The sequence below is a fragment of the Lepus europaeus genome, chromosome 23, assembly GCF_033115175.1.
Source record: "Lepus europaeus isolate LE1 chromosome 23, mLepTim1.pri, whole genome shotgun sequence".
NCBI lineage: Eukaryota > Metazoa > Chordata > Mammalia > Lagomorpha > Leporidae > Lepus > Lepus europaeus.
In genome coordinates this window covers 7,381,784-7,407,899 of record NC_084849.1, presented here as the reverse complement: position 1 = coordinate 7,407,899, position 26,116 = coordinate 7,381,784, and the positions used below count along the sequence as shown (strand labels likewise).

Here is a 26,116-nt window from a genome sequence, read left to right as displayed (position 1 = left end):
ATATGGACACATCATGTCTGTTTTATTCTTCAATTAATGGACACACAATTGATGTTTCTGTCTTTTGGTTATTGTGAAGAGTGCTTCTGTGAACACTTATATACAATAAATACTCAGTTATTTAAAAAGTTTATTTGAGGAACTGGCATTGTGGCACAGCAGACTAAGCTGCCACCTGCGACACTGGCATTCGACATGAGCACTGGCTCGAGTCCCGGCTGCTCCACTTCTGCTGCAGCTCCCTGCTAATGTGCCTGGGAAAGCAGCAGAAAATGGCCCAAGTGCTTGAGCCCCTGTACCCACACAGGAGACCCAGATGGAGTTCCAGGCTCCTGGCTTTGGTCTGGCCCAGCCCCTGCTATTACAGCAAATTTCAGGACTAAACCAGTAGATGGAAGATCAATCAATTGATCGATCAATTGACCAATCTATATTTCCCGTTCTCTGTAACTTTGCCTTTAAAATTAATACATAAAATCTTGTTTTAAAAATAAAAATCTGGCCGGCGCTGTGGCTTAACAGGCTAATCCTCCGCCTTGCGGCGCTGGCACACGGGGTTCTAGTCCCGGTTGGGGTGCCGGATTCTATCCCGGTTGCCCCTCTTCCAGGCCAGCTCTCTGCTATGGCCCGGGAAGGCAGTGGAGGATGGCCCAAGTGCTTGGGCCCTGCACCTGCATGGGAGACCAGGAGAAGCACCTGCCTCCTGGCTTCGAATCAGCGAGATGCGCCGGCTGCAGCGGCCATTGGAGGGTGAACCAACGGCAAAAAGGAAGACCTTTCTCTCTGTCTCTCTCTCTCACTATCCACTCTGCCTGTCAAAAAGAAAAAAAAAATCTATTTGAGGTTCAAAGAGAAAGAGGAGGGAATGGCCAGAAAGCTCACACCCTCTGGTTCACTCCTCAAATGCCCACAGTGGTGGGGGCTGGGCAGTACTGAAGTCAGGAGCCAGGAATTTTTTTTTTTTCTTTTTTTTTGACAGGCAGAGTGGACAGTGAGAGAGATAGAGAGAAAGGTCTTCCTTTTGCCGTTGGTTCACCCTCCAATGGCCGCCGCGGTAGGCGCGCTGCGGCCGGCGCACCGCGCTGATCCGATGGCAGGAGCCAGGTACTTATCCTGGTCTCCCATGGGGTGCAGGACCCAAGCACTTGGGCCATCCTCCACTGCACTCCCTGGCCACAGCAGAGAGCTGGCCTGGAAGAGGGGCAACCGGGACAGGATCGGTGCCCCGACCGGGACTAGAACCCGGTGTGCCAGCGCCGCAAGGCGGAGGATTAGCCTAGTGAGCTGCGGCGCCGGCCAGGAGCCAGGAATTTAATCCAGGTCTCCCTGTGGGTGCCAGAGACCCAGGTATCTAGACCACGGGTCACTCCCCCCAGGGTTCACATTAGCAAGGAGCCAGAATGGGGGACGTTTGCATCTTAACAGGTTTCTTAACCCTCAGGCCAAACTCCTGCTACGAGAACTACTCAGGTCCTGAGTATGCCTGACTCAGACTGTCCTTGAACAAAGGTTCTGTCACACACAGACATGGCCGTTCCGGCAGCTCCTCCTGGAGGCTGACACGCAGAATGCCAGCAGAAGGAGCCAGGTGGCACAAGGCCTGTCGCCTATATGCTGGGCCTGGTGACACAGCACTCAGCAAAGCAGACAGGATCTCTGCTTTCTTATAGAAAAAGAATCATCATCACCGTTATCATCACCAAGCAAACACACAGATTAGTAAGATCATTTCGGGTGGTAACAAGTTTGTTGAAGAATATAACATGTCACAGTGCGGTAAGTGATTGCCCGGGAGCTGAGTGGCTAGCCAGGGTGGCCAGGCCAAGAGGTGACATCCTGATCTGAAGCCTGGATTTTCCTAAATTTCACTTTCAAAATCCACAGAATGAAGACAAGGGTATCTATTTCATGAGGTTCTTCAAAGACTTAAATGAAATGGAAGTCACCGTACTTAGCCCAATGAATGTAATGCTGTAAATTAGCATAGGAATACGATGATGGAGTCCTAGGGTTATCACTGCTGATGGGTTGGGAATTTTGACTTTTTCAGAGACCCCCGAGGGACTTCACGGACTTGTCCAAGCTGCCCCTGTCTTTCCTTGACCCACACCCAACTCCCGGACAAGCAGAAGAAATGCAGCCACTTTGTGAAGGGGAGACTGCTAGATCCAGGGACTGTCCGGGCTGGTGCCAGTGTGGAAACTGCCTGCCGTCCCAGCTCCCTGCGAGCCACCGCTGCCTGGAGGAGCTGTGCTGCCGGAGAAAGCCAGGGGCCTGCGTCACCACCTCCCAGCTGTTCGGGAAGCTTGTGCTATCCAAGCCCACCTTGCAGTTCCTCCTGCTCTACCAGGAGCCCCTGCTGGCACTGGATGCAGAGGCCACCACCAGCCAGCTGCGACACTGCGCCTACAGGTGCTACATCGCCTGGCGCTTCGGCTCCCAGGACCTGGCTGACTTTGCCATCCTGCCCAGCTGCTGCCGCTGGAGGATCCGAAAGGAGTTTCCCAAGAGTGAAGGGCCATACAGTGGCTTCAAAAGCCCTTACTGACAGCACGGGGCTGCGGAAGTCGCGTTCACGTTCCCTCCGCCAGTGCCCCGACTTCCCCTACAGCATCTGTCGCCCAACTTTCAGCCAAAGGGAAGTGTTCTCTCCTCTTCTGCAGCTCTAAGCAGCCAGCCCCACCCCATGTCTATGGGCTCTGCATCCACAGACTCAATCAACCACATATTGAAAATATTTGGGGGGAAAAAATTCCAGAAAGTTCCAAACGACAAAACTTGAATTTGCTGCACGTCGAGTTCTATGCTGAATGCACACAAAGTGAAATTCAGGCACTGTTTTGGGGGGTTTATAAAGAACCTGGAGCTGACTGAAAGGATAGGGGAGGATGTGTGGAGATGACACACAAATACTACACTGTTTTATAGAAAAGACGTGGATTTTGAAGCTTGAGGGGGCTCCTGGAACCAGCCTCCTGCAGACACCCAAAGACAACTGTACGTGCCAGCACAGCGACTTGGCTGAACCAACCAGAACTGCTCTGCAAGGACTGAGCTAAGAGATTCAGATTCCAGTGTCAATTCTCTCCCCCAGGGAGTGGGTGGACCCCAGGCCTTCAGTGTCTGCATCGTGGTCTCATGGTCTCCTCATTATCAAAACTGACCACCTCACAGAGATGCGGCAGGGACTTGAGATGGTGTCCACACACTGTCTGCTCATGTATGAAGACCCACCTGCACACAAAGCATCTCACCGTGGGGGCAGAGGCCCAGGGGTTCTGTCTCCTCCCCTGGAGCATGGGCAGCTCTGACTGCCTTGCATAACTTGATACTGAGTCCTTTCAGGACTGTTGGCAGCTTTCACTTCCTGCCTTGGGGCAATCTAACTCTCCTCCCTGCTGGGAGAGAGGAACCCCAGCAGGCAGGCAGAGAGCACAGTGCCCAACCAGCCCCCAGCTTTCCAGTCGCCTCATCCCAGACAGCAAACATGGGAGACAGGAAGTCTGCTGACATGTCACTGAGACTGCCTGAGACACCTCCAAGTGAGACAGACACCTCCTGTCTGCCCAGAGGGCCGAGTGGCCGTCTAAGTCAGTTTGTACGGCAGTGTCACTGAGAGCGAGCCTGAAGCTGAAACCATTCCTTCTCTGGTTCTAAGGTTCTCTGGGAGCCCCTCAGGGTTTCTATGGAACATTCTAGGAGGGCTACAGACCCAACTGGGTAACTCACCAGACCAGCCCTGGACCCTGTCCGCTCTAACCGCTGAGCTACCCAGTGCATTCCAGGCCTCAGGGCAAGTCTGCGCCTGGAAGTGACTGCTGCCGTTCTAAACCAGCATGTGCCTTTCCTGTCCTGTGCTCTGCCGCCGGTCAGAACCGGTGTGGTCTGGATGGAACTCAGAGAGCAGCCCCCACCCAACCCTCCTCCATGTCTGTGCATCAACTGCTGAGAATGTGAGCCTGAAGAGTCGCGGGGCTGAGGGTCCTGCTCCAGGATCATCTGCTCATGGCTTTCTCACTGCGGCCGGCTGTTCATGTGGCTCTCAACAGCCAGACTAAGACACAGTTTACAGCCCACTGTTCAGTACCGTGGCCAATGAAGAATCTGCGAGTTTGTTTTACACATACTCCAAGATTTTTTGACACATTTTAAAAACCAGCAGCTTTCTACCACTGTATGAATGCCAGTAATGAATAAAATGTAGAATAGCATGAATAAAAACCTTCTTTTATTGACCCAAGGTTTTTTCTGGCCTTAAACTCAGGAATCAAGTTAATTATGCCAGATTGAACTTTCATTTTTATTACCTTTTCACAGATATTTTTGAAAAGTAGGTTCTATCTGACTTCTTCAAAACTGTGATGTTTTTACTCTAAGAATTCTACGCTGGGGCCGGCGCTGTGGTGTAGTAGGCTAAGCCTCTGCTGCAGTGCCGGCATTCCCATATGGGTGCCAGTTTGTGTCCCAGCTGCTACTCTTCCAATCCAGCTCCCTGCTAATAGCCTAGGACTGCAACAGAGGATGCTTGGGCCCTCACATCCACGTGGGAGACTCAGAAGAAGCTCCTGGCTCCTGGCTTCAGATCAAGACCTTTTCCTCTGTCTCTTCCTCTCTCTGTAACTGTGCCCCTCAAATAAATAAATAAAATCTTTAAAAAAAAATTCTATGTTACTGCTGCAGGTTTTTATTCTGATGTGCCTACGCCTGTATACCTTCATCTTTGTTGCCTTACTCCTGGTGTGTTTCCGTCACTTACAAAGGCCCCATTTGGAGTCAGGATTTGGCAAACTCTCCTATCCTCCTCCACCTGCCCACAGATGCTCTGGGTGAGGGGCTGATGTCACCTCAGACACCTCCACAGCTGTGCCTGTGTTCTTGCTTTTCAACTACTGCCTAAAGTAGCATCACTACCAAAGGCAGAGTCACTTGCTGCAGGATCTGTTTTATTGAACTTGAATACATTCTCTGACCATGGTAACAGCCCAGGATCCACTGCTTTGTCTCTGTCTCCCGAGAGATCTGTTCTCTTGCCACAGCCTGACTGATTCTGTGTGGAATTGGCAACACACTTGCATTTCTCTCTCTAAAGGAAACCACTGTTTAAACCTTCCTAATTCTCACGTGTCAGCAGAAGTATTCTTGTTTAGCTTGACTGTTTGAATAAAAAATGATGTTCCAGGCTCCTGGCTTCGGCCTGGCCCTGCCCTACCTGTTATGGGCATCTGGGGCATGAACCAGCAGGTGGAAGATCTCTCTCTCTCTCTCTACCTTTCAAATAAAATGAAAATAAACAAAAATGGAAAACAAATGGCTAGAGGAGTACTTTTAAAAAATAAAGGTCCAGGGCCAGCGCTGTAATGTAGCAGGTTAAGCCTCCATCTACTGTACCAGCATCCCATACGGGTGCCAGGTCAAGTCCTGGCTGCTCCACTTTGGATCCAGCTCCCAGCTAATGTGCCTTGGAAGGCAGTAGAAGATGGCCCAAATGCTTGGGCCCCTGCACTCATGTGGGAGACCCAGAAGAAGCTTCTGGCTCCTGGCTTCAGATCCACCCAGCTCCAGCATGGCAGCCATTTGGGAAGTGAACCAAAGAATGGAAGACCTCTCTCCTCTCTGTCTCTCCCTAACTCTGCCTCTTAAATAAATAAGTCTTTAAAGAAAATAATAAAATAAAGATTCCTCTGCTTGCTGTATGAGAAGTGATCTGGGAATGGCCGTAGATACATAGTTTTCTTCTCATTTCAGGCTTCCCCGCTCCACGAAAGTTGCCCAAAGTACGCAGCCAAATGGGCTGATTCTCTTTTCTCACTTCCTCTTAGCAAGTCACAAAAAGATGAGCTGCTAGAGTAAAGGAAGAAATTCTCGGTGTACTTTTGAGAAAAACCCCTGTCTCAAGGTGGTGGGGATGTGGCCACTTTGCAAGCTTCAGGCTGTGGGCAGGAGAGGACCAAACCAAACGACAAGGGTGGTTAGGAGATCCACTGTGGTAGCCCACACAGGAAGGCCTAAAATTGAGGTCTACAATTTCACGGCTTTTTAAAAAGACGGATTTATTGAAGCAGGCATTGTGGTGTGGCAGGTTAAGCACCTGTTCATGTCCTGGCTGCTCCACTTCCCTGCTAATGCGCTGGGAAAGCAGCGGATGATGGTCCAAGTGCTTGTGTCCCCATAACCATGTGAGACACACAGATGAAGCTCCCGGCTTTGGCCTGGCCCAGCCCTGGCTGTTGTTGGGGGCGTGAACCAGAAGATGAAAGATCTCTGTCATTCTCTCTTGACTCTCCCTCTAACTTCCTTTCAAATAAATAGATAAATCTTAAAAAAAAAAAGTTGACACTGATTTGGCAGAGAGAGAGAGAGAGTTCCTCCATCCACTGATTCACTCCCTAAATGCCTACAACAGCCCGAGCTGAACCATGCCAAAATCAGAAGCCAGAATCTCCCATCTAGGTCTCTCATATGGAGGGCCAGGACCCAAGTACTTGGGGCCATTGTCTGCTCCTCCCATGCAAAAAGCTGGATGGGAAGTGGAGGCAGGACTTGATCCCAGGAACTGGCTACCTTGACTCTTGATGAAATCAGGAGGTCCTAGAAGGGCCTGACCCCAAGTTCCTCTCCCCAACCCTTCCCTGGAACATGTCATCTATCAAACAACATTCCCCATCAAGAGGCATCAAGAGGGCCTAATTCCATCCCTGCTTATCCCTGAGGGACCAGGGACCACTCACCCTCTTAAGACTACAAAGTTGGGGCTGGCGCTGTGGCGTAGTAGTTAAAGCTGCCGCCCACAGTGCCGGCATCCCATATGGGCGCTGGTTCAAGTCCCAGCTGCTCCACTTCCAATCCAGCTCTTGCTATGGCCTGGGAAAGCAGTAGAAGATGGCCCAAGTCCTTGGGCCCCTGCACCCACATGGGAGACCCAGAGGAAGCTCCTGGCTCCTGATTGGTGCAGCTCTGGCCACTGCAGCCAATTGGGGAGTGAACCAGGGAATGGAAGACCTCTCTCTCTCTCTTTCTCTCTCTGCCTCTCTTTCTCTGTGTAACTCAGACTTTCAAATAAATATCTTAAAAAAAAAAAAAAAACACTACAAAGTCTGCCTCCCACTTGCCTTGCTTGTTCCCTCCTGGGGGTAATTCCTGGGTGGCCCTCCAGGGTATGCTGTGTCTCCTCTCCCATTCTGGAGGCCTATGTCACTAATAGTTGCAGCTGATCTCATCTGTGCAGCGTTGGGTGTGTGGCTATGACCCTAAGCTGGGAACCCCTGCCTCACCAACAGGCTGAAGAAGAGGTGACTAAAACATCCCTAAATCCAGGCCAAAAATTAGAGCAGACCTCACAGTTTAGAGGCTTGGCTTGGCTTCTGCCCAGAGTCCTACACGCTGAAGCCAACGAGGAACTGGGACCACCTCCATTTACTCGAGTGACCCCCTGACCTGGGTGGGCGGGGTTTCACCCTGTGCTGTGTGTTCTCCATCCCTGGTCTGCCCCAGCCAGTCGTCCTCCCGGGAATCCCCGAGGGTCCTGTGACTCAACAGATCTTCCTTCACTCTCACTGTGTTCTTTCAGTTTCCTGCTTTCTAGTCTGAGAGGGTTATGAATCAGGTTTCCCTAGAACAGTTATGACTTACAGAGAGGAGTCTGCATTTCCCACGTCCATAGCAGCTTTTAATAAATAAATGACATAGGGCTGGCACTGTGGCGCAGCAGGTTAACGCCCTGGTCTGAAGCGCTGGCATCCCATATGGGCACCAGTTCGAGACCCGGCTGCTCCACTTCTGATCCAGCTCTCTGCTATGGCCTGGGAAAGCAGTAGAAGATGGCCCCTGCACCTGCAGAAGAAGTCCTTGGGCCCCTGCCCCTGCAGAAGAAGCTCCTGGCTTCAGATCGGCGCAGCTCCAGCCAATTGCAGTCAATTGGGGAATGAACCATTGGATGGAAAACTTCTCTCTCGCTCGCTCTCTCTCTCTGCCTCTCCTCTCTCTGTGTAACTCTGACTTTCAAAAGAATAAATCAATCTTTAAAAATAAATAAATAAATAACCAACCAACCAAGGGCATAGGGACTACAGTGCCCAAGCATTACTCCTGAGCTCCAGGCCCATATATATTCCACGTAAGCTGTTATGAGGCGACTCATATGGGTACCAAAGAGACATCACTACCTCTGTTGCTTCTCGCTATCCGTGAGTACTCTTCCAGAACTCCCAAGCTCAGCACCACCACCTGCCACCAGCCCAGCGAGAAACCCGAAGCACATCCTTGACGCCTCACTCCTCCTTCGCCACTCTCTCCAGTCTCATTAGTTGAGCACCCTGGCACTGTGCAGACGCAAGAGGTAAATAGGAGAGAACAGGACAGGCTCTCCCAAGGTTAAATATGGTAGAAATGGGCAATCAGTCTGTAAAGAAACGGGGTGAGGATGGCTTGGGATGAAGGGAGTGAAAGCAAACAAGCAGAACGCTGGGACAGAAGCAATGGAGTGAGGCAGGCTGTGGGCCTGGCGGTTAAATCACCAACTGGGATGGCCACATCCATATGGGATGTCTGTGTGTGAGTCCCAGCTCCACTCCTGATTCTACCTTCCTGCTAAGGAGCACTCTGGCAGGCAACAGGTGGTAGCTCAGTAGCTGAGTCCCTGCCACCCCTGTGGGAGATCAGACTGAGTTCCTGGCTTTGGCTTGGCCACTCCCAGCCATTGCAGGCACTTGGGGAGTTTCCCCTCCCATAAATAAATAAATATTTTAGAAATAAAAAGAAGAAGCAACAGAATTACTTCTGGCAGGGGACAGGGGTGGTCCTTCCAAGGAAAGGACATTTACCCTGGATCTGAGCCCCAGGGAGCAGGCTGGGAGGGCCTTCCAGAGGGGCAGCAAGGACAAAGCAAGGGGAGGAGTGTGTTCTAGATGCTAGGGGTCAGGGGGCCAGCAGGACTGGGACCTTCAAGACTGCTCCCTGCCTTCTAAGTCCATCCAGTGGGGGACAAAGGCTTGGTTTTACTGCTTCACACAGTGTGTGGGCCCGTGTTGCTGACACAGATGCTCAGGCAAAGGTGTGATCCACACAGGCAGGCACAACCTCCAGGGCTTTATGAAGTTCTGGAGAGGTAAGTGGAGCCTCAAGAGACAAAGCCATGGGGCATGCCCAGCGGAATGAAAAGAAGTGGTCCTAGCAGGTCCAGTGGCACAGCCAGGCCCTGGAAGAAATGAGCACAACAGGTGCTGACATAACACACAGACCTGACTGGCTCCTGAACTTGGGAAGAAAGCAGAAGATCCCTCATGGCTGATTTGGGGGAACCTTAAAGGGAAGGTATGATTTTGGACCGGTTGCAAAGTCAAGATGCAGTTGCTCTTGAGCTGACCAGGGACAAGAGTAAAGCAAAGACTGAAGAAGATTCCTCAGACAGGCACAGGGACCATGGATGGGAAGGAGAGCCCCCAGGAAAGATCATCATAGAAGCCCTCTTGGCTCATATAGCAGTGACCCTACAGGCTACCTGGACTACTCAAGTGATGGAGGTGACAGAAAGAAAAGGAAGAATTTATAAAAATCCCCTTAAGTCCAACCATAAGAGACTGCTTAAATAAATGACACAGGGGCTGGCACTGTGGCATAGCAGGTAAAGCCACCGCCTGCAGTGCCAGCATCCCATATGAGCACTGGTTCGAGACCCGGCTGCTCCACTTCCGATCCAGCTCTCTGTTAAGGCCTGAAAAAGCAGTAGAATATGGCCCAAGTCCTTGGGCCCCTGCACTCATGCGGGAGACCCAGAAGAAGCTCCTGGCTCCTGGCTTTGGATCGGCGCAGCTCTGGCTATTGTGGCCAACTGGGGTGTGAACCAGCGGATGGGAGACCTCTCTGTCTCTCTCTGCCTCTCCTTCTCTCTGTGTGGAAAGACAGACAGAAAGGAGGAAAGGAGGAAAGGAGGAAGGAAGGAAGGAAGGAAGGAAGGAAGGAAGGAAGGAAGGAAGGAAGGAAGGACACAAACACATAACAGAAGTTTGCGACTACTGAAAATGGTGCCATGGGGGTGGGACATTGGTAACCCACATGGAGCACAGGTTCAAGTTCCAGCTTCTCTATCTCTTATCCAGCATCCTGATAATGCAGCCTGGGAAGCAGCAGATGACAGCTCAAGTGCTTGAGTTCCTGTCACCCAAATTGGAGACCTGGATGGAGTTCCTGGCTCCTGGCTTCGGCTTGGCCCAGTCCTGGTTGTGGCAGACATTTCCAGAGTGAACCAGTGGGACCCAGACGCCACCACCTCATTCCTCACTGAATACGTCACAGGTAAGGCCAGAAGCTCTCAGAAACAGCAGAAAAGGTGAGTGAGCAGCCTCTCCTGAAATCCAGAAATTGAGCGCCAAAGTTTCCGTTTGGGTTTTCCTCAACCACAGTTTGTTTTCAGTGATTCGATCAGGATTTGGAATGTGGTGAGCGTGATACCTCTTTTCCTTCTCTTAATTGTGACAAATGTATTTTGAATGCAAAAATCTAACACTTGTGTTTGGTGCTTCCTCAAAAGTTCAGCACAGAAGTGCCACAGGGTGTTCCAACTCCACGTCCAGGACACACTCACATGGACAGAAAGCAGGGGCTCAGCTATGTGTACGTGAATGTGTACGGCAGCACCACTGGCGACAGCCAAAATACAGAAACAACCAAGCATCCATCAACAGACAAGGAGTAGCACGCTGGGGTCTGTCCACATACAGCGGAATAGTATTTGGTCATGAAAAGAAGTTCTGATACATGCTATAATGTGGATGAATCTTGAAAACATTATGCTAAGTGAAATAAGCCAGACATGAAAAGACAAATATTGTTCGATTTCACTTGCATGAACTTCCCAGGACAGGCAAATTCACAGAAGCAGAAAGAACCCTCCCCTTGCTTTGTCCTTGCTGTCCCTCTACCTGGCGGGCCCTCCCTCCAGCCCCTCCCAGCCTGCTCCCTGGTGCTCAGATCCAGGGTAAATGTTCTTTCCTTGGAAGGACCATGCCTGCCTCCTATCGGAATTAACTCTGTTGCTTCTTTTTCACTTCTAAATGAAACTGTACTCCATAAGGGGGAGTGGGATGGGAGATACTGTTTGATGAATGAGGAACCTTCTGTTTGGAATGAGGTAGATAAATGGTGATAGATGTACAACATTGTGAGTACATTAAATGCCACTAAACTGTATGCTTAAAAATGGAAATTGGGCCGGCGCCGTGGCTCAACAGGCTAATCCTCCGCCTTGTGGCGCCGGCACACCGGGTTCTAGTCCCGGTCGGGGCACCGATCCTGTCCCGGTTGCCCCTCCTCCAGGCCAGCTCTCTGCTGTGGCCAGGGAGTGCAGTGGAGGATGGCCCAAGTGCTTGGGCCCTGCACCCCATGGGAGACCAGGAGAAGCACCTGGCTCCTGCCTTCGGATCAGCGTGGTGTGCCGGCCGCAGCGCGCTACCGCGGCGGCCATTAGAGGGTGAACCAACGGCAAAGGAAGACCTTTCTCTCTGTCTCTCTCTCTCACTGTCCACTCTGCCTGTCAAAAATAAAAAAAAAATAAAAAAAAATTTTTAAAAAAATGGAAATTGTACAAAAGAAGAAGCTCAATGATATTTTGGCAATTGTGGGATTTTGAGATTCTGAGGCCACTGCTGTGGTTCAGTGCTTACAACACCAGAATCTCCTATCAGAATGCCAGCTCCAATCTCAGCTGTTCCACTTCTGATCCCGCTTCCTGCTAATGTGCCTGTGAAAGCAGTACAGGATAACCCAAGTGCTTGGGCTTCTGCCACTCAGGTGGGAGACCAGGATGGAGCTCCTGGCTTTGGCCTGACCCAGACCTGGCTGTTGCTGCCATGTGGGGAGTGAACCAGCAGGTAGAAGCACACATGCTCACTCTCGCTCTTTCTGCATTTCAAATAAAGAATAAATAAATAAAAAGATTTATTAGGGGGTAGATATTTGGCTCAGTGGTTAAACCAATGCTTGAGATGCCCATTTCCCATATGTAAGTGCCTGGGCTTAAGTACTGGCTTCATTCTCTGTTCCAGATTCCTGCTAATGCATACCCCGGGAAATAGCAGGTGATGGCTCAAGTTGTTGGATCCACACAGAAGATCTGGACTGAATTCCAGGCTCCTGGCTTCAGTCTGGCCCATCACCAGCTGTTGAGGGTATTTGTGAAACAAATCAACAAATCAGCAGATAGAAGGTTTCTCTCTCTCTCTCCTTTTCCAAATAAAATAAAACTTAAAAAAAAAAAAAAGTGGAGCTGGCATTGTGCCAAACTGGGTTAAGCCACTGCTTGAGGAACTGGCAACCCATATGGGCACTGAATTGAGTCCTGGCTGCTCCACTTCCAGTCCAGATTCCTGCTAATGTACCTAGGAAAGCAGCAGAAGATGGCCCAAGTGTTTGGGCCCCTGCCACCCACCTGAGCATTCTAGATTCCTGGCTTAAGCCTGGCCCAGTCCAAGTCACTGTGGCCATCTGGGGAATGAACCAGCAGATGAAGATCTCTCTCTCTCTCTCTCTAACTCTACCCTTTAAATAAATAAATTTTTTGTGTGTGTGTGTGACAGGCAGAGTTAGAGAGAGAGAGAGAGAGAGAGAGAAAGGTCTTCCTTCCATTGGTTCACTCCCCAAATGGCCGCTACGGCCAGTGCGTTGCGCCGATCCGAAGCCAGGAGCCAGGTGCTTCCTCCTGGTCTCCCATGCGGGTGCAGGACCCAAGCACATGGGCCATCCTCCACTGCCTTCCTGGGCCACAACAGAGAGCTGGACTGGAAGAGGAGCAACCGGGACAGAACTAGCACCCCAACCGGGACTAGAACCCAGAGTGCCGGCACCACAGGCGGAGGATTAGCCTAGTGAGCCATGGCGCCGGCAATAAATCCTTTTTTAAAAATACTTTTTTGCATGGTCTTATTATTCTTTCATTCTGAGTCCCAAGTAGAGACTTGGATCAGCTAGCCCACCAAATGCGTATGCAATATTTTGCTGAGAAAATATTGCATGGGAGATCCCCAGAGTGGCCAGATAACCAACAGAATGAGTGAGCGGAACATTTTAGGAGAGAATGAGCAGAGATTTGCAGCGAAGAAGAGATAAGCCAGTAGCTTGTAGACATGAAGCTCGCCTGTCTCTCTTAGGGTGGAATTTGAGGCCTTGACCTTGCCTGAGGCATTGACTTTGACTTTGCCACCATCATATACTTTCTACTGTTCTGTGAGATTAAATCTGCTTTCAACTTCAGACAAAGCACTCAGGGAGGAGTGGATCCCTGGGTCTGAGTCAGGCTTGCACACACGCAGGCCTTGAGGGTGCCCTGGGCCCACTCACAGCTTGAGGACTGCCTGGTGCAGCACCTGGTGTCAGCTCCTGTGGCGCAGGCTCACACACGACAGCCCGTGTGTGTGAGAGCACACAGGAGAGCAAGGTGTCTCGGCCCCCAGGAGGACAAGGTGGGACGTTGGCGGGGCACTGTTGATGGGAATTAGCATGAGTGTTTCACCTTTCAATGTGCCACAGAGGCGCCATCAAACTAAGGGCTGGGATGGGTCATTCTGGAGGTGAGGGGGCACTCAGGGGAAGGTAGGGTGGGCAGCAGCTGCTGCTTCCTACAAGTAGATCCCCAGATGGGAGTGAAGCAGGAAGGGGTAAAGTCAGAGAATGCAGAACACTGCAGGAGAGGGGGAGATCCCGGTGGGAAACCCACTTCCAACAGTTCCCATCTACACAACTCAACATTAACAAAATAAGCAAAATGGGAGGGGGACAGTGGCTTCTTCTTTACTAAGGGGTGCGTGACAAGATTCCTTTCAATTGCATCTGAATGAGCCAGGATTGTGGTGCAGCAGGTTAAACTGCCACTTGCATCACCAGCATCCCTATCTGAGTGCCAGTTCGAGTCCAGGCTGCTCCACTTCCAATCCAGCTCCTTGCTAATGTGCCTGGCAAAGGGTCAGAAGATGGCCCAAGTCCTTGAGCCCCTGCCACCTATTTGGGAGATCTAGAAGAAGCTCCTGGCTCCACTCTGGCCTAGATTTGGCCACTATAGCTGTTTGGGGAGTGAATCAGTGTATGGAAGATTTTTCTTTTTCCTTTTTCTCTATAGTCTGCCTTTCAAATAAATCAATAATTTTTAAAAAAGATTTATTGATTTATTTGCAAGAGTTACAGAGAGGCAGAGAGAGGGGCTTTCATCCACTGGTTCACTTCCCAGACGGCTGCAATGGCCAGAGCTGCACTGATACAAAGCCAGGAGCTGGGAACTGCTGGGTCTCCCACACGCGTGCAGGGGCCAAAGGACTTGGGCCATCTTCCAATGCCTTCCCAGGCCATAGCAGAGAGGTGGATCAGAAGTGGATGGCACCCATACGGGATGTCGGCACTGCAGGTGGCAGCTCCACCTGGTATGCCACAGCGCCGGCCCCTCAGCTCCACTTCTGATCCAGCTTCAGCTTCCTGACAATGTGCAGCCTGGGAGGCAGCAGGTAACAGCTTAAGTCGTTTGGTCCCAGCCACCTACACAGGAGATGTGGATTGAGTTTCTGGCTCCTGGCTTTAGCCTAATCCAGCCCTAGTTGTTGTGGGTATTTTGGGAAGTGAACTAGCAGATGGAAAATCTCTGTCTCTTGAATTAAATAATTACTTTTTAAAAAAATAAATAAGCTAAGCATTAAATGTAAGACAATGGAAAAAGAGTGACAGAACTAAGTGAAAGAACAAGAAAGATATAATAACTATTACGGCAGAAATCAAAGCAGCAGCAGATGGCCCAAGTATTAGGGCCCCTGAAGCCCCCATGGGAGAGTCAGATGGGGCTCCTGACTCCTGGCCTCTGCCTGGCCCAACCCCAGCTATTGGGGCCATTCAGAGAGTAAATCAGCAGAAGGAAAATTTGTATATCTCTCTGTTTCAAATAAATAAATCTTTTTTAAAAAATCTGAAAATTTTCCAAGCCTTCAATTATTACTTCAACTTTACATATCAGTACATTTTAGTAACCAAATTCTAGAGTTTGATTTTTGTCATGCAGGAGCACTAAGACCCTAGCACCACTGCCAGCTGGGTGACTGCCCTGAGGACTCTCATCTCTCATTCTTAACCGTTTCAAGGCGGAGCTGGTATGTTCTGGGCAGTGCAGGACACAGCACAGAGTGATGGGGCCCCAGACCATTAATTCTGCTTCCTCCCAGGTACTATCTGACCGTGGTCCAGACCTATCTCCTCTCCAGCTGCTGAACTTGAAAACTGGGCTGGTGGTGATGAATGAAGCGATTCCAGTGAAACAACCCCACGAGCTCAGAGAAGCTACGGCTGACGTGGCATGCGACTTCATGGCTTTCAGAAGGCTGAAGCCAAAACTAAAGCCCAAGGGCGGGTTTTGGCCAAACCCAAGGCTGAGGCAAAGAGGTTCAAGGCAGGGAGGGGGCCCTCAGGAGATGAGCCTTGTGGGCCATTCCCCAGGGCAGGACACAGGCAACTTTCACCCCCAACCAACACTAAGAAAACAACTGCAGTTTGAGCCCCCACTTGGCACTCGTAGGACAGAAAAAGCAGGGAAAGGCAAACCAGGGAAGAAGGTGGTGCTCTCCCTCAACCACCCCTTCCTGCAGCCTGCACTCAAAGAGCTGCACATACATGTTTACACGGCTCGCATCCCACAGGCCCCACTAAGATGGTGGTGGTGGGGGGGGGGGACAGTGACATGGCACAGCAGGTTAAACCACTGCTCCCGACTCCTCCATCCTGTATCTAGGCATTGGCTTCTGAGTCCCGGCTGCTCCACTTCTAATGCAGCCCCCTGCTAATTAATGTCCACAGGAAGGCAGCTGCTGTTGGCCCATGTCCTTGGGTCCCTGCCACCCATGGGGACGACCAGGATGGAGTTCCTGGTTCCAGGCTTGGGCCTGGCCCAGACTCGTCTGTTGTGGCCATTTAGGGAGCAAACCAGTGGATAGAAGTTCTCTCTCTCTGACTTTCAAATAAATAAATCCTTAAAACAAAAAAATACACTCAGTCACACAGTGTACTCCAAAGCTACATTTAAGGGCAGAAAAGAATTGGGGAAATCACAAAAGAACATTTTATGACTTGCTTACGTAGAGGTAGAGTTATTCTTACCTACATCCAAATAACCAAAAACTCAAAAATGTTTTAACATGTTGACGGGTGGGGGGGGGGGGCGGTTAGAGGAGTCCTGCTTTCATTCTTAGCTGCCAGCTGCTACCAACCAGTATCTTATGGGATTCAGAGAAGGAGAGAGAGAGAGAGAGAATGACCCAGAAACAGCCAGGAGACCTCCAGAATGTTCATCCAACACTGATGGTCACCCCTGCAAAGGTGCTTTTTGAAACAGAAACTGCTGTTGAGGGCTGAGGGACCCTGGGCCCCCCTGGTGTCGGATTCAGGGCTGCTGGGGACTGCTCACGTGACTCACACTCTCGATTCCATTGAGGGATGGGAAAGATCAGCATGGCCTGTGTGTTTCAGAACACTCCATCTTCACCAGAGAAAAACTGCAGATGGATTTCCATGGGGAGACACAACCTGGGACCTTCGTAAGCTTGACCTTGCCTGACACGAGATCACAGGAAGTGCGGCTTCGGAGGCCATGCTTCTTGGGCAGCTCCTCTGCTTCTTCCCCTCCTGGCCTCGCAGAGCTAGTTCAAGTACAACTTGCACAGGTATCTGCAGATTATGTCCAGGGACTGACTGTTCACACAGGAGATGGTCCAGTGAAGGACTTGGTGTAAGGCCCTGAGTCCAACAGTCGTCAAGGATGTCTACCTCTGTAGCAGCAGACCTCCATCTGTTTGTGGTGCAAGACGAGGAGGCCGAGCCTTGACTGATAAATCCCCTAGAGACAGACCCTACTAGTAGGCATGTAGGCCTTGGACCTTGCTTGTTTCCTTAATCTGCTGGGTATGCTGTTTTGCACTATAATAGGCATGCTGAGAGATAAAGTTTTTGGCAGTCTAAGAGTCGTCCATGTCCTGTGTTTTCCAGAGAAGAGTCTTGCAGGTCCCGGGGGCCCAGAGCCTGGACAGGTGTTTTTGTCATCTCCAGAGTGACACCTGGAAGGAGGGGGGTGGAGGTGGGAATCGATGGCCTGTGGGGACCTGGCTCAGGGTCTTCCTCAGGTCACTGACCCATCTCTTCCAAGGGTGACAGCTCACGTCATTTGCCTTTGACTGTCCCAGTTTCAACACTCAGCGTTCAGTGTCCCAGGAAATCTCTGAGTCCCAGGTAAATCAGGTGGTTGATCACTGAGGATCTACTTCCCTTACCTGAAACTGTACCAGACATAAAGACAGCCAGAATGGGACTCCAATCGCTTAATTTCCAAATTAAATCCTTGTGCTCAAGCTCTGTAGCCTTAGTTTCTTTGGTCTATCACCTGTCACAGCTCAGGTCTTTTCCTTCTACCGATAGGATTTCCACCTAGCTATAAAAGAGGCAAATGTTTCTACACTATGTTTAAAACCCTCATTTTTCCATTTTTTAAAAAAAAGATTATTTATTTGAAAGGCAGTTACAGAGAGAAAAATCTTCCATCCATCAGTTCACTACCCAAATGGCCACAATGGCCAGAGCTGGGCCGATCCAACGCCAGGAGCCGGGAGCCAGGAGCTTCTTCCAGGTCTCCAACACCTGGGTGGCAAGGGCCCAAACACTTGGGCCATCTTCTGCTGCTTTTCCCAAGCACCTTAGCAGGGAGCTGGATTAGAAACAGAACAGCTGGGACTTGAACTGGTGGCAGCTTTACCTGCTACACAGCAACACCGGCCCCCTTTTTGCCTTTCAAATAAAATTTAAATGGATGAATTTTTTTTTTTTTTTGACAGGCAGAGTTAGTGAGATAGACAGAAAGATCTTCCTTCTGTTGGTTCACCCCCCAAATGGCCACTACGGCCGGCGCACTCCGCCAATCTGAAGCCAGGAGCCAGGTGCTTCTCCTGGTCTCCCATGTAGGTGCAAGGCCCAAGCACTTGGGCCATCCTCCACTGCCTTCCCAGGCCGTAGCAGAGAGCTGGATTGGAAGAGGAGCAACCGGGACAGAACCCAGAGTGCTGGCGCCACAGGCAGAGGATTAGCCTAGTGAGCCGTGGTGCCGGCCTAAATGAATGGATTTTTTAAAAAAATCAGATTTCTGAACCCTAGCTAAGTCTTGTAGAATCAGAGCATGAAGGTATTTTCTATTTCCCACCAACACTCCAAATCTGAGAACTATCTCACACATGGCGGAGGGTGGAGGGGGTGACATTTTGCACAGGTGTTTTATGGTGCTCATTATGACTGGGGGTTGTTTCTGTAATCTGGGTGAGAGCAGAGCCGCTGGTGTTCCTGCAACAGTGGAACATCCTGCAAAGGGAGGCTGCCCTTAACTCTGCACAACTTCTAGGGCCGCCACACAGGCACACAGGTGAAAACCCTGTTTCTGATTCTTTAAGCCTACAGCCTAAGTTTATTTTAACTCACAAAGCATTTTTTTTTTTAAGTAACTTAAAAATGCACTGAATTTTTCAGGAATATAACTATCACATACATCCAGGGAGTGCTATACTTCATTTTCTTCAAATCCTGATGAAGAGAAATACATTAAAAAAAAAAAAATCAAGAAAACAAAGCTTGACCAAGAACTGGTTCCTCATGTCAGAAAATCAAATCACCAGCAGCAACGTGATTTGTGATACCTGAATTGTCAAAAAAAATTTTTTTTTATCAGTTGTAACTGTAGTTATTTTTGAAAGATTTTATTTATTTGAGAGGTAGAGTTAGAGAGAGAGAGAAAGAAAGAGAGAGAGAGAGAGAGTGAATCTTCCACCCGCTGGTTCACTCCCCAAATGGCCGCAATGGTCGAAGTGGAGCCGATCCAAAGCCAGGAGCCAGGTGCTACTGCTTTCCCAGGCCACAGCAGAGAGCTGGATCTGAAGAGGAGCAGCCAGGACTGGAACTGAAGCCCACATGGGATTCCAGCACTACAGGCAGAGGCTTAGCTCACTGCACCACAGTGCTGGCCCATAACTACAGTTATTAAGTACAAATATGTACCAGAGATTTGGGGCTCTTTTTTCACTAACTTATATCTAAATATTTTTTAAAACCTTTTTATTGGGTCAGCATTGTGGCACAGTGGGTAAAGATGTCACCTGCGATGCCAGATCCCACATGGGAGTGATAGTTCAAGTCCTGGCTGGTCTGCTACTGATCCAGCTCCCTGCTAATGCACCTGAGAAGGCAGCAGAGAATGGCCCAAGTCCTTGAACTCCCGCCACCCATGTGGGAGACCTGGGTGGAGCTCCTGGCTCCTAGTTTTGGCCTGGCCCAATCCAAACCCTCATGGCCATTTAGGGAGTGAACCAAGGATGAAAGATCTCTTTCTCTTATCTCTCCCTCTCTATCATGCTGCCTTTCAAATAAATAAATCTTTTAAAAAATTTATTTATTTGACAGAAAGAGCATCTGTTAATTCACTCTTTAAATGTCTGCAACTATCAGTGCTGGCTTAGGGCTGAAACCAGGAGCAGGGAACTCAGTCCAGGTCTCCCATGGGGGTGGCAGGAACCGAAGTATTTGAACCACCAGCACTTCCTGCATTGGCAGGGAGCTGGAGTCAGGAACCAGAGGCAGCACTACACCAAGGTGCTCTAACACAGGGCCCAGCATTTAACTGCTAGGCCATACGCTAACTCCCTGCCTCAAATATAGATTTTTAAAAGATGTATTTATTTAGGTATTTATTTATTTATAATGCAGAGTGAAGAGAAAGAGATAGACAAGAGAGAGAGAGAGGGAGAGAGAGAAAGGGAATGTCTTCAGCCTGTTGGTTCACTCCCCAGATGGCTGCAACAGCAGGGCTGAGCCAGACCAAAGCCAGGAACTCCATCCAAGTCCCCTGCATAGGTAGCAGAAACTCAAGCACTTCGGCTGTCATCCACTGCCTCCCAAGTGCATTAGCAGCGAGCTGGATCCAAAGTGGAGGAAGTACTCCATCCCGGGCAATCTGATATGGGATGCAGGTGTCCCAAGAGAAACCACAACACCCACCTCCCAGCCCCCAAGAACTTTTAAAGAAGATATATGAAACATACAGATGTCCCTGAATTTATCAAAACATTATTTTTTTAATGTTTTATTATTGTTGAATTTAAAAAGCCAAGTAGAACAAATTACTACAGTATGCCACACTTTCTGTAAGGACAGAGATCATACACACACACAATTGCTATCCAGTATTTACAAGAAGAAACTCTAGCAAGATGAAACAAACAAAAAAGGTAATCATTGGATGGAAGGAGATAACAGAATGGAGAGGAGGTAAGGATGGCAATGAGACTTCTCTAAATATATGCTTACTTTAATTGTCTTACATTACAAATAACTTTTTAAATTTTTATTTATTTATTTTTTTGACAGGCAGAGTGGACAGTGAGAGAGAGAGACAGAGAGAAAGGTCTTCCTTTGCCGTTGGTTACCCTCCAATGGCCACCGCGGCTGGTGTGCTGCAGCTGGCGTACCGCGCTGATCCAAAGGCAGGAGCCAGGTGCTTCTCCTGGTCTCCCATGGGGTGCAGGGCCCAAGCACTAGGGCCATCCTCCACTGTACTCCCGGGCCACAGCAGAGAGCTAGCCTGGAAGAGGGGCAACCAGGACAGAATCCGGCGCCCCGACCGGGTCTAGAACCCGATGTGCCGGTGCCGCTAGGCGGATTAGCTTGTTGAGCCGCGGCGCCGGCCACAAATAACTTTTAATAGATTGCCTATGGAGTCATAAATGCTATATGTGTTCAACAAACTAAGTCAAAAGAGTTACTCATTTCATATTGTTACCATCCTATACATTAAAAATTTATTTTGGCACAGTGAAATGAAATGTTTTTAAAATGGTATCTGGGAATGATTAGCTTTTGGTTGGGCTTGTTTTAAGTAGTATCAGCCCCAGTTCCCACGGCTCTATCTCCGAACATGCTCAATGCCTCTTGTGTTCACAGATTTCTCCCACACATGCCCTAATTCTGTGTTGCTACTAGAGGATACGGTCTCCAAGATCATTTATGTCCTGCCTATCAAACGAGCTTGGATTTCAAGACGCAGGTATAAAAACAGGCCCAGCTCATCTGCAAGAATATCTCTATTTTCTCCATCTCAGTAATCTGTAATGCCCCCACACGCGCACACTGAATGGGAGGAAACACAGGTTACGTATCTCATAAGAGACTTGTACGTAGAATAGAGAACTCCTTCAACTTAAAATAAAAAGGGAACTCAAATAAAAAACGTGCAAAGGATCTAAACAGACATTTCTCCAAAGATGTAGAAATGGCCGATATGCACTCACTGTCATTACCCATTACAAACATGCAAAGCAAACATATGTGAGTATCCATACATATATTCAAATATTTAGATATTTGAGTATAGGTGTATTGTGCTCCATATTAATTTGCTAAAGGGCAGCAAAGAAGGTACTAGAAAATCTTTATTCTTAAAGGGGCATTGGGTCTGATGGGGATGAGATCCCCTGACCCAGCAGAGAGCATGAAGAGGATTATCTGTGACCAGCATCTTGCCTGGAATCAGGGTTTTTTCCCCCTTAACATCCACAACAGATTCAGTCTCAAAGCAACAGCAGAACTATAATTTGTTCCTCACTTTTTCTCTCAAGCTGTTCTTCATTTAGGAGCTGTTCTGTTTCAAGAGGAATATACAGTTACGCATTGGCACCATATGTGTCTGCTGTTATGATGCATCCTCAGTGTGCACGTGCCAGAGAAGTACATCCTACTTCTTTAAATGCCTGAATGTTTGATCTGAACCTCTTATCTTTTTTTCCCATTAAAGATACTCCTGAACAAAATATATGGCCTCATCCCACTGGCCTTTCAAAGCTCAAGGCCATCGTGATAAATGTCAGTCTTATCTATAGTAATCAAATGATGCCCTGAGGCATACTTGGGTCTGTTACTGCTGGCCCCTCAACCACATGGTCCCAGACCGGTTAACTTTATGGAGTTCTTAGCTCTGCTTTCTATAAAAACCTACATCTTTTTAGAGGCTATTAAGTTATTTATTGCTGCTCTTAGTATTGGTGGCCTCGGGCACTGCTTCCCCCTTTACCATCTGATTGAACGCCTCTACCACTGGGGACACAGTGCATTTTTTATATTTTGGATCCCAGCAGCATTGCCATGGTCTTTTCAGTTTCAAGTTGCAGGGAGTTATTACCACCTTACGCCAAAAAAAAAAAAAAAAAAAAAAATTGTTGTAAGGTTAAAGGTGTTTCTCAAGGGCAAAGGTGAACCAGGGGAGCAGATGAGGAGGGAGGACCAGAGGCCCTTTTCTTAGTCTCGCTCACCTGTGCCTCCCTGCTGTCTGCTTCCAGCTGCTTCTGCGGACTACACCCTCGGCCTCCCCGTCAGCACGATGGCTCCACCGACTCGGTTCCTGTCACCTACAGAGAACAAAGAGGGGCCTTTGTCCCATGCCACAGCCAGGACAGAGAATCAGCCTTGACCAGCTGTGGGGCAGGTTTCCACCTGTGGTCCAATGAGCTGACCCTCTGCTAAGGTCACATAGGAGAAAAAGGGCTGCTGGGCCACTTCTGGGAGAACTGAGCCTGGAGGAAGAGGCTTAACAAACAACAAAGAAACCAGATAACTGAAACTAGCTGAAGTGCATCCAAAACAAATCAAGCTCCCTGAGACACCTGCGTTGCACCCCTATGAAGAGACAGGCATGGCCCTACTGTATTGTGACGTGTAGTTTGGTTTTTCTGAGGCCTTGGCTGCCTACTCCATGGTTTATTATCATTATTGTTATTATTGAGGTGTGATTCACATACTGTAAAATTTGCCCTTTTACAATGTGCAACTTGGGGACTTTTAGTATAATCACAGCTTCTACAGTGATCACCACTATTCATTTCCAGAACATTTTCTACCGCCCTAAACGGACACCTCATACTCATTAGCAGTCCTTTCCCCCCAGTTTCTGGCAACCAGCAATCTACTTGCAGTTTCAAGACATTTGCCTATTCTGGAAACTTCCTATAAATGGAATCGTTAGGGAATAAGTATCTCAGTTTTTATTCCAAGTTCTTGCCTCCACAGAGACAGGAATTCAAAGCAGAGCCATAAATACAGCACATGAGTGAGAGCAGGATTTAGAAGTGAGAGCAAGAATATACATTCACGTGTGAATGTGGGTAGCTAGCCCCACACAGAAAAATTCCTGTCACGAGTAGGCCAGGGAATTGCCTATGAGGAGTGGGTGTGAAAGGAGGCCAGAGAAGGACCCAAAAGAAAGACCCAGAAGCTGCAAAACCAAAACAGCTGCTCCCACGTCTAACTTTCCGCTTTATGGGGCAGGGAGTGGTGCCTGAGTGGAACGTATAAACAGGATGGGGCTGGGCAGGATTTAGCATATGTGAGGCTTTCTGGCACCTGTAACTTGCTGTTTAACTTCCATGTGGCCATAATGGAATGTCCTCCTCCCTGGTGTAGAAGCAGATGCATTATGGGAAACAGTGTTCTGGACTCACATGTAAAGTATCATGTAGGGTCACACAAAAAATTATGAAAAAAAAAATCTTCCCATTTCCTCCCATGTCAGAATCATACAACTTGTGGTCTTCTATGCCTTTCTTCACTCAGTCTAATGTTTTCAAGATCCATCCATGGTTCAGCTTGTAACCAAGTCTCACTCCTTTTTATGGCTGAATAACATGGCATTGTAGGGTTAGCTACTCACTAATCAATGGACATTTAGGTTATTTCCACTATGATGTTAGTATGGTACGAACTTCCCCATACAAGTTTTTGTATGAACATGTTTGTAGGTCTTTGGTGTACATATAAATGGAATTGCTGGGTCATATGGTAACTCCATGTTTACATTTTTGTTGTAGAATGGCCAAAATGTTTTTTTTTTAAATGGATGCACCATTAAGGATTACAGCTTCTCCGTACTTTTGCCACCTTTTTGATGATCATTTTTATTTCTTTTTACGTTTGAGAAGCAGAGAGACAGAGAGTGATCCCATCTGCTGGTTCACTCCCCAAATGTCTACAGTGGCCTAGTCCTTGGCATGGACCAGCCAGGACTAAAGCTGGGAGCCAGGAATCCAATTGAGCCATTATTGCTTATTCCCAAGGTCTGCATTACCAAGAACTGGAATCAGGGGCCAGAGCCAGGACTCCAACCCACGACATGGGCGTCTCAACCAGCTTACGCACTAGGCTAAATGTCCACCCCCCCTTTTTTCTTTTAATTAGAACCATGCTAGTGGAGATGAAACGGTATTTCATTTTGATTTTTGGTTTTCCTTTCTCTGGAGACTAATGATATTCACCATCTTTCCATTTGCTTATCAGCCATTTGTGTATCTTCCTTGTAGAAATGTCTATTAAAACATTCTTGTTCATTTTTAAATTGAGTTGTCATTTTATTGATGAGTTCAAGACATTGAACCCTTATCAGATATGATTTGCAAAAAATTTCCCCATTCTGTCAGTTGTCTTTCCACTTTGGTTTATCTCAAATACAAAAGTTTTAAACTTTGACAAAGAAGTTCAATTTATCTTTTGTTGCTTGTGCTTTAAGGTGTCAGATCTAGAAAATCTAGGTGCTTAATCAAAAGTCACAAAGATTTGCATCTGTTTTACAACAAAGAAATTTCTAGTTTTAGCTCCTAGATTTAGGTCTTTGATCGAATTTTAGTTCAATTTTATGACTCAAAAAATAGGAGTCCAATATCAGTCATTTAAATGTGGATATCTAGTCATTCCAAATTTACTGAATTGTCTGGTGCCTTTACTGAAATCCCGTTCCTTTTGGAACTAAATATCTAAGACTTCTTAATAACTGATCATATTCAGTCAAGCATACTACAACTGAATATGCCACTGAATATGATTAAGATGTGTACATCTGAGAAGCCAAACTGAAATCAGCAGTTTCTTTTATTAGATATATAACTAAGGTTATTCTGGGTGTCTTGATTGTGACACCCAGATGTGTCATGAGTGCATATATTTGCCAAACTGACCAAACTGTGTACTTTACATATTTGCAATCTGCTATATGCCAATTATACCTCAATAAACCTGTTTTTTGTAGAAGAGATAAACTAACGGCAAGAGTGTAATGAAGTGACTTTCTTCTAATCATTTTTCAGGATCAGCTTCTCTGGTTGGGCCTAATGATGTCACCAGCTAACAACTTAATTTGCAGTTCCACATTTCTGTTAACTGACCTTGTTCTAAAATGAAGCCAACGACCTAAATTCGGGATGTTTAAGGCTAGAATCAATTCATTACTATGGTTTAAGCATAAATGAAGACTGAAAATGGGCTTTAACTCTTAAAGCATGTTTAAGTCTCCTTCCACCGACGGCTTAGCAACTAGGTTTTCATTTTCTATGGAGAATTTAAGACCGCGATTGCACCAAGCTCTGCTTTGGCAGAAACGACCCTTTCACCTGCACATGCTGAGCATCAGGAACTCTGCCACTGAATGGATGAATAAAGGCCCCCATCACCTGTCACCACCTTTTCTGGGGACCGTCTGGGAAGTGCTCCTGCCTCTAACTTAATTCCATCTCCAGAAGCAGATGCTATTTTCCGCCAACTTTTTTTTTTTTAATTATTCACCTCATTTTTTTTGGAAAAACGAGGTGGTGTAGCTTAGGACTCTCACGTCCAGAGAATGAACTAAAATGTTGCATCCAAGATTACGCGTAGGACTCACAGGCTCAGCCGCAAAGCGACGGGAACAGCAGTCCCTAGGTTACAAATGATCCCTGTGAGAAGTCTGCGGGGACACGGAGAGTGGAAACACAGCCACCTCGTCAGTACCACGAAGATGCTCTACCTATTACCGGCTGGGTGCACAGCGCCCGCAGGCAGGACGCTTCGCTGGGTCTGCTCCCTGGACGGCACCCGGCCCTCGGAGAGCTCTTCACGTGTCAGCGCTCGGGCGGAACCGAGTCCAAGACGCCCGCTGCGAAGGCGAGGTCCCCGGGGGACGCGGCGTTCCTGAGGTGACGCCGGCGACAGCGGTCCTCACGGCGCGCGGCTCCGGGCGTCCTCAGGGGCGGGCGGGCCACACACACCCCTGCCCGGA

General features: G+C 48.5%; 2 protein-coding genes across 3 annotated transcripts in view; one reads left to right on the top strand and one right to left on the bottom strand.

The window, feature by feature from the left end:
• P2RX7 (purinergic receptor P2X 7) overlaps positions 1-4,623 on the top strand; it is a 43,198-nt gene extending 38,575 nt beyond the window's left edge. For both annotated transcript variants that reach the window (XM_062182163.1, XM_062182164.1), the window contains one exon: positions 2,051-4,623. In XM_062182163.1, coding sequence (XP_062038147.1) covers positions 2,051-2,548 — 498 coding nt within the window. In that variant the 3' untranslated portion in view covers positions 2,549-4,623. The remainder of the gene's footprint in view (positions 1-2,050) is intronic.
• IFT81 (intraflagellar transport 81) overlaps positions 1-26,076 on the bottom strand; it is a 188,216-nt gene extending 162,140 nt beyond the window's left edge. The window contains exons 1-2 of the mRNA XM_062182158.1: positions 25,865-26,076; positions 22,350-22,445 (exon numbers count right to left, since the gene is read on the bottom strand). The gene's annotated coding sequence lies outside the window, so the exon portion shown is untranslated. The remainder of the gene's footprint in view (positions 1-22,349; positions 22,446-25,864) is intronic.
• Between the last annotated feature and the right edge of the window lie 40 nt (positions 26,077-26,116).